Source organism: Dendroctonus ponderosae, unplaced genomic scaffold (assembly GCF_020466585.1).
Source record: "Dendroctonus ponderosae isolate FM_Combo_2020 unplaced genomic scaffold, Dpon_F_20191213v2 Dpon_F_20191213_9, whole genome shotgun sequence".
Lineage (NCBI taxonomy): Eukaryota > Metazoa > Arthropoda > Insecta > Coleoptera > Curculionidae > Dendroctonus > Dendroctonus ponderosae.
The window spans coordinates 1,974,817-1,983,288 of record NW_026019116.1 but is presented as its reverse complement, the minus strand read 5'-3'; the positions used below and the strand labels follow the sequence as shown (position 1 = coordinate 1,983,288).

General features: G+C 36.7%; 2 protein-coding genes across 3 annotated transcripts in view; both read left to right on the top strand.

Annotated features, from left to right (window-relative positions):
* Positions 1-569: 569 nt before the first annotated feature.
* On the top strand, positions 570-5,086 carry LOC109539936. 2 transcript variants are annotated; one of them, XM_019908020.2, is made up of 4 exons: positions 570-2,733; positions 2,817-4,138; positions 4,451-4,630; positions 4,701-5,086. In XM_019908020.2, exon 2 carries the CDS (start codon positions 2,864-2,866, stop codon positions 3,836-3,838), a length of 975 nt encoding a protein of 324 aa, XP_019763579.2. In that variant the 5' UTR covers positions 570-2,733; positions 2,817-2,863; the 3' UTR covers positions 3,839-4,138; positions 4,451-4,630; positions 4,701-5,086. The 2 variants fall into 2 exon arrangements, with proteins under 2 accessions (XP_019763579.2, XP_019763578.2); XM_019908019.2 differs by having other exon boundaries at positions 4,675-5,086.
* Positions 5,087-6,761: 1,675 nt separating this feature from the next.
* The window catches only part of LOC109539924 (oxysterol-binding protein-related protein 11), an 8,519-nt gene continuing 6,808 nt past the window's right edge, over positions 6,762-8,472 (top strand). Inside the window, exons 1-3 of the mRNA XM_019908010.2 lie at positions 6,762-6,960; positions 7,137-7,342; positions 7,414-7,543. Of these exons, the coding sequence (XP_019763569.1) occupies positions 6,937-6,960; positions 7,137-7,342; positions 7,414-7,543 (360 nt within the window). The 5' untranslated portion in view covers positions 6,762-6,936. The remainder of the gene's footprint in view (positions 6,961-7,136; positions 7,343-7,413; positions 7,544-8,472) is intronic.

Here is an 8,472-nt window from a genome sequence, read left to right as displayed (position 1 = left end):
GGAATTGAAACGCAAGAGTTCTTTGCGTACTGTACAAGGTAAAATTTGCCCAGAACACAAAGTACGATCGAAGGCATATTCTATCTGCCTCATGATTAGCTTTTTGTTCGTACTTTCATTAAAATGATCCTCGCCATAAAAAAAACATTGATTTTGATTTAGGAACATCACGTCCAGCTTCTTTGAACCATAAAACTTTACGTGCATAATCATGGGGAACAGTTAGAAAGAGTTTGTTTGGAGCACGTTTGCCTGTATTTTACAGTAAAACGATTGAAAAAGCGCGGTTTTTCTGTTTAGAGAAAGTGTTGTTTAGAAATATTGACCTAGAAGTGAAGAAACCCCAGTTTCCAGAAGTTTTCCAAATAAATGATTCTCAACTTTCGCTTTTTCAGTTCGGGAAATATTTTTAGAAAAAGACCCACAAATAATTATTAAGGGTTTGTTTGTCCATAATTCAAAGCTGCAAAAAAATGTCTGCAAAGCGGCTGAGGTGGCGAGTGTTCCAATAATATTAATCTTATAATTTTTTACAGAAAATACCTGAAGATTGTCAGTATTTTCGCGAAAAAATGTATTTTCGACCACTTTTCACTCACTAAAAGTCACTGTTTTTTCCATAAAATGACGAGTCCCTGAGGTTTTCGGCGTCTATCACACCGATTTAACGGCGACGTACAAAAATTTCGCGCATTTGCCAACTATACATTTTGTTAGAATCAATTTTTTTTACACCCATTGTATTTGGTTCAGTTTCTATTATTTTTAAAGTGAACGTTACCTTTGGACAGTATTGATTAATTGCCAGTTTTTTAAATAACGTATTTTCTTAATATTCCACTACAAAATGGAAAATTCGGCAATCGGTTTAAAAATGTTATAAAGTACTGATTTTTGCCCGTGCAGTTTGGGCGTGGTTAGGAGTGCTTACAAAGTGAACGAAGACTGTGTAACCTGTTTTGTATGGGCAAAAATAAGCAAAAAATTGAGAAAAACGGCATTTCCCCAAGAAATACCACTTACTGAATATGTCGAGAATTGCTGCAACCGATTGTTTCCATTCCAAATACTCATTTTTTCCGATTTTTCATTATCAGTTCAACCAAATTCTTTTCAGTTCTTATATTCTGGGAAGCGTCGCCAGTGAAATGTTGACAGTTTTCGAAGAAAAGTTTAAATTTCACGGAAAGTATTATGGTGGGTTTATACACGAGAATAAGGAATAACGCTTAACGATTAAGACGTGTTTATAAACCGAATAGTAGCTAACCCTTAAGGAATAAGGCTTTAAAAAGTTGGCATCTTTTATCTTATGCGTTAGGCGTTATTCTAACGAGGCATGCGCATTAAAACATACATTTCGCTGTGAGGTTAAAAAACGAAATTATTAATCCGAAAAGAATTACCACTTCTTCAGTGGACAAATCCATTTTAATGTACAATATTTATGTGAAATAAGCTTTTATTGGTATGCTACCGCGATAATGTTGACCATAAACAGACACAACCCTATTGTTTCTTACGCCTATGCTTCGATTTGATTGGCTGTACATAAAATAATATTGTTCCTTACTCTGTTTTATAAACACCCCATTAGGCGTTATTCCTTAAGCCTTATCCTTATTCTCGTGTAAAAACCCACCATGAAACGGTGTCTACAGAAATTCAAAAATTATTTAAGAGTGCGCTGGTACAGGCGGCGCCATCTTTACACATACAGCTCAAATACACCAGAGTCTTCGTTTAACAAGGAGAAATCAGTACGATTTGATTTCTGGTGCAAATGGCCAGTATCTATGATATACATTATAGATACAAGATGCTTATATATCTATGTTGACAACGCTAACGCCGATGTTCAAATTTAATTAAACTGGTATTTTTGGACCTTGTTTCCGTTAGGAGCAGTCTAACCTATTAAACGATTTGTAATTGTTAAAATTCCCCACTTAACACTGCCGCCGGTTTGGGCTGTCGATAATAACAGATAATAAACAGTTCTTACATTGTAGTTTTTCTTATTTCAAACACTTTTTGTTGGACACATTTTTTAAAAATACGATTTTCGATTGGAATCACAATGATTTGTCTATGAAGGTATGGCTGTCAAGAGGACAAGATAAGGCATTTCTGCTTGTGATGTTGCCACGTTTCTATCTATGTTTTTCGACGATAGGTCTATTTTGTAGTGTTTGTGTTTTCCGTTAGTTTTGTTTAATTCAAATTGGCAAGGAAAATACCCGGATTCGATTCATTCAATAGTTTTGATTCGTTTATACAACTTTACAATGCCCGGCAGTGCAAGTCTAGTGGATGCACTGTTGTTAGATGTGGGAATTGTGATGTCAGTGGTTGGGAATTTGCTTCTATTTTATAAAACACCGAGGCTAAGTTTCAAAACGCGAGTTTTTCTGTTAAATTATGTGTTTTTGCGACGATTTGCTTTTTTTGCTGATTTTGCTAGGTGGAGGCTTGGCATCGTTGGTTTCAACTGTTGATTTCGTTGTTGGTCGCGTCCAATGCGCAGTGAGTAGCAAAAACGGCTGTCATTTTTGTGCGGCAAAAGGCCCTAATCCATAGAGTAAATAAAATAATTTACTTACTCTGCCCTCATCTTCACAAACTTGTCTTTATCTATGTTCTACATAGTAGTACAAACTGTACTACCGTGTACTTTTTTATTACCTTGAGCCAAAAGCGGAAGAAAAGTGCCAGATCTTAACAAGTACCACTGTAAGTACTCTTTTATATGATCGCGAGCCAAAAGTGGTAGAGCAAGAAGCCCCTGATCTTCACAATCACCATAATATTCGTAGATAAGAAGAAAGAATAACCAGTAATTTTCATCCGCTAAAGATAAGCAATGGCTAGCAGTGCAGGTGCTGATAGTGGCAGTGGGTGCAGTGTTGTTCGATGTGCGAATTGTGAAGTCGCTGATGCGGAATTTATTTTAATCCTAAAAAACAACGAGTCTCTTCTAGACTTTTTCTACAGACACAACGTTCTATCGTGTCATGCTCGTTGTAGTTGCGGGGCTCAGATGACCCCCAAAGGTAGATTGGGTCGCAAATTGAATTTTCGCTGCCAGAAGATGAATCCCACAACAGGTAGGAAATGCAACACAAGTTACAGTTTGCATAAGGGAAGTTTTTTTGATCATTCACGACTCTCCCTGCAACAAGCGGCTCATGTTGTGTTACTGTACATAAACCGGCCGCCTCCTCGGTGTCGCTATATTGCTAGGGAAGTCAATTTGTCGATTCCAACCTTGATTGATTGGTTCTCCTTTATTAGGGAAGTTTTTATTTTCTGGGTTCATCAGCACTGTTCACAGCTCGGTGGTCCCGGTGAAGTTGTTGAATTTGTTGAGGCAAGAGGGAGCAAGAGGAAGTATAATAAAGGTCGTATCATGGATGACCACTACATTATTGGGGGAATCCAAAGAAGTACTGAACAGTTTTTTGTTGTTACTGTTGAAAGCCTATCTTCTGCCACTCTTCTCCATATTATTCAAGATAATATTCTGCCAGGAACCACTATTATTAGTGATTGTTGGAGAACTTATGATTGTCTTGGTGAGAAGGGTTTCCAACATCTCATAGTTCATCATTCCTACAATTTCACAAATCTAGACACAGGTGCTCAAGCTCAAAATGTTGAGCAAAAATGGGTTAAAGTGGAGAAACTGATTCCTAGGTTTGGCCGGAAAAAGAACGAGCAGTATTTTGGCAATTTGGCTGAAGCTTTGTTTAAGTTGCATTTTCCAGATCACACGCAACGACTTCACCATTTTTGGGCCACTGTAGCCCAGATGTATCCTCCATTTGCCCATTTTTAATTATTTTTCTTTCAGCAGCAGTCCGTTTCTCCTTTTTAATTTTCATCTGTCTGTAACCTGTGCAAATTTCTGTTCATTAACCCGTTTCAGATTTTATTAGTTGCATTTCCTTGTAATTACGTTGTGCCTTTCCAAATAAACGCCGTTTGCTCGATTTTCTACCCCCAACTTTTTAAATATTTTCAAAACTTCCTTTTCATCTTTGTGACGTTGCTTTTTCTCACTTTGATATGCACTGCAGTGCTTCTGCCACGTGCACCGCTCTGTTTTGTGCTGTTGCAATGCAGTTACCCACATTTGGTAAGTTTTTACTAGTAAGTTGAGACGGGAAACTTCGTGAGAAAAATGTGTCTTGTGAGATGAAGCTGCCCGCGAAATTTTGAAATACTTAATCTACTCGTGTAGTCAATGGGTCTCATCAATACAACGTAGTAAATGTTTTTCCTTCAAATTCTTAACGCAAAACCTTCAAAGTTTATGCTAAAAAACTATCAACCACTTGCTACAACCGAAGGAAAATTATTTGCTGCATCGTAACACAAGGGCTTCAGATTATATGCATAAAGTCATGCTTTTGATGGTACTTATAACAAAAGCTTCATTTTTCTGAAGGTACCTCCGTGCAGACTGCGCGTCCGAGGAAGCGACACACGGGCAGTAATTATGATGTTCCTTAATAATCTAAGAGCCATAAAAGGTTACAACAGGCTCCTAGAAACACCACCAAATGATTTTAGACACCTTTTTCCTTTCAACGAGAAAAACCTGCGATTGTTAGCCCCCATTTCTTTGGTGAGGAAAATGAGAGACGACGTGGTACATTATCACCGTTTCAGGAAATGAGTGAATGTTTTTGCCGTAGGATATCTCCCTCCGATCCGGGCTACCAAAACAGTATAGGGGGAATAATAAAAGTACTGTTATCACTCTTGCAGTTCAAAAGGCAGTTGGCCAATGAACTAATAGGAGACTTTATTCAAAGAAAAAAAAACCTGACCTGTTCCAAACACTTCAAGGAATATTGGTGATCATCTTCCAATCAAAGGTGATTCATCGGAGATTTGTTCTTTGTTCATCAAAAAGAAAGAAGCAAACTCGTTGAAATATTATCTGCAAGGCCTGTGACGTTGCCCTTTGCAAAGACTGTTTGGCCCCATACCATGTGAACTCATATTAATTTTGTTACTTGATTTGGAAATTGTGGATGTTTTTTTGTAAAAAAGTAAATGGTAGCTATATTTACCGCTGCGCAAATGAGTTTTATTATATCTGATAACGACCGGTTGTACTTATATTTACCACCTTTTAGAACCCCTTTTTGCAATATTTTCAATTTTTCAAAAATTTTCTGTAGACTTACAGTCCCCAGTTTGTCATAAAATCCAACCTAAATCATACATAACGTGGAAAAAAGTTTTCTCGGTTAAAGTGTAAATACAAATTTGTAACTTTGTAAATTGTCTAGCTAATCACGTATTAATATACAGGCACTTCCATTTGAAAAACGAAAAGTTATACCTATTGCGTTAAAAAGTTTTAGATTTAAGTCCACATTGTTACCACCCTGTACAATATTGTACATTGTATTGATATTTTGACATGATCATCGATCCTATAACATCGATGTTGACATAGAAAGGTAATATCGATGTGATGATAGTTTGCCGTTGCATATAAATTAACTTAAACTGAAATAATTATATTTTACTACTACGATGACATTAAATAATCGACTAAATTTATTCAATTTATAGTTGCCACATATTTCGGTCAACTGACTGCAAAAAGAGGTTTTTTTCGGGTGCTGTTGGAAATCGGCGGCTATGTCGCGATATCGTTTGTAGCGGCACTATCAAAGAGTTCGCAGAAAATGTTTCTATCTAGTATCAACATCAAATGTTCGATGTTTTCATTTCAGGATCTAACATCGATGGTAAAAATATCGAACATCGAACGAATTACATCTATGTATCTCCCATCCCTAATCTGTGGTGATTGGAAAGACGTATTTTTTTGTATCTTTAACTGCTTTTTTTGTTTCTACAATGAATTTTTAGATACCATGTTTTTAAGCAAAATTTTATTAAAATGGCGATAATCTCAATAACCAACGTCGCAAGTAATAAAAAAAACAATTTACGGTGCATATGCAGCGTTTCAAGCTGCATTCCATGAGCTAATGAAAACGGGTAGTTATTACTATTTAAAAAAATACACTTTGATGTTGCCTCGCCTTCCTGAGACACTCTGTATCATATAAAATGTTTGCACTTTGTGCGTCAACAACTTTTAAATGAAACTATTTTTCGAAAATTGAACACCAACGGAAATAATGGACTCTCGCACTAAAAATCCACCCTGTAGAGCCCTGTTTAATGACTCTGGATAATGAATGTTTAATTTAACGTTGCTTTACCTTTAACGAAGCAAATTCTTTTCTAGTTTTTTCTTTTACTTTGTACTTCGAGCAAATGCTCCATTTTCATTCATGAGACCCAATGTGGACTCACTAATGGACCCAATGGACTCCACTAATACATTTTGTATATAATTATCAAGCATAAATACTAATAAAAATTATCGTTTGGTCAGTGTAAGTGTTAATTTAAATACAATAGTGCAAAGATCATTTAAATTAATTTCCCGTTCTCAATCAAGTGTACCATATTCTGAAACAAAATACACACTACTATCACTAGTTTTGAACTGTTAATAATTAAATTTAAATTATAACAATTTAGAGAATAAAAAGGACAGACATACTGCCATCTAGCAGGTTGCCTAAATTCCCGCTTCAAACCGATTAAATGAGGCACTAATCCCCGATGTGGGACACCCACGAAGCAAGAACGCACGTACGCTCTCAAAATATCTATTCTAAACCCCGCAAGATAAGACAAACTGCGAAGATAAGCCACGTTGATTACTATCAGTCGATAACGATCAAATCGTCTTTCTTTGTCTATTGTTCGGCGACCCAATCCCTTGGGGCGATTTATCTCGTTTTGTAGCATTGATTGGATTGTGAATACTCGTCTTTATCTATGTTGTGAATTTCCAGTTCTTCATGTTGACCAGTGTAACGAAACTGACGTTTCATGACCAACAACAAGAATATTGAGGTTAGAGAAGTGTCCAATTCTATGTGTTTTCTTTAAACAAATCAAAATATTGCCATTATTCAAGCATTCTAAAGATACCTGCACTCAAAGCACCATTTCAGATCAATCGACTGTTCTTGTTTTTGCCTCAAATACTGCTTTTTTCCACTGGCAAACTGGTAATTGTTGATTTTTAGTCTGTGATGGACCTGCACACCAAGCAGAGGCAATTCTCCGGGCAACTTTACAAGTACACAAATGTGGTGAAAGGCTGGCAGTATCGCTATTTTTTGGTAGACGCAAATGGGGGCCTGCTGCACTATTACCTGTGTGAGGGCGAGAAGCCCGAGGGCTCGGTGCCAAGGGCTTCTTTACATCTAGCTGGAGCTGTGATTTGCCCCAGGTAGGTCAAAGACAACTGGACATCACCTCTGTTGTTTTTGGCAATCAATTGGACATATATTTATCTTCCAGTGAAGAAGATTCAAGGACATTCACAGTGAACTGTGCTTCTGGTGATATGTTGAAGCTGAGGGCTGTCGATGCAAAGGCGAGACAGGAGTGGGTAAATGGGTTGAGAGCAGTGGCTGAGTCCCACACAAAGGTACCAGTTTTTTTCACTTTTTTACTATACACCAAAATAGGTCTACTGACCTTATATTCTTACATGCCCATATAATACAAAACAAAGACACTTTTCGTTAAGATTTATCGTTAGGCGTCTAAAGCTCGGTTAAAAGCAATCTGCATTAGTTAAGCACAATTGGTTGTTCCTAATTTTGCAATGTATATGGCCATGACACCGAAACGCAAGCTGCAACAGTCCAATAAGAGTAAGAGCAAACCGATAACTAACAGAAACAGAAATGGAAATTTTTGCGCCAGTAAACACTGATCTAAATATAGACCTATTTATATTATTGTCTAATAAATGCTTATCTCAGTCTATTTTCTATACCTGGGGTCGCAACCAAATAATTTAGTTTTGTGAGGCTGTTGATGCCAATCTCACCAATTATTTCTAGCTACCCTGACGGTCTCCCATTTTTAGCCAAGGAGCGAACGATCTATTTTTTACTCGTTTCAACTTTACCCATTATTTACTTGCTTCCTCACATGTTATTGTGGGTTTATTTTCCACAGCATTCACAATGTGGATAAATTAAAACCGATCTTTTAAATCGCTGGAACCAGCTATACTTCGGGTTCTTTTCTGGACATATTGTTGAATGGACCGAAGGAAATCATGTTATTACTTTGAATACTTTGATTATTTCTGGTCTAAACGGCGAATTTCTTTTTTTCACCCAGCAAATCACACAACTTTCCTTAGTTCAATAGTTAACGGTCGTCGACATACGGGCATCCAACTTACATTTTTATTGTATATACTTTCCTGACTGTGTTTCAATTCCAAATCAAAATTTATTCCTGTGTTTCAGTCATTTATTGTCTTTAATTATCAATTAAAATACGTTTCGGTGTATTTTTCCACCATCATCAGTTTTTCTAAAATAACATATTAAAAAAAAA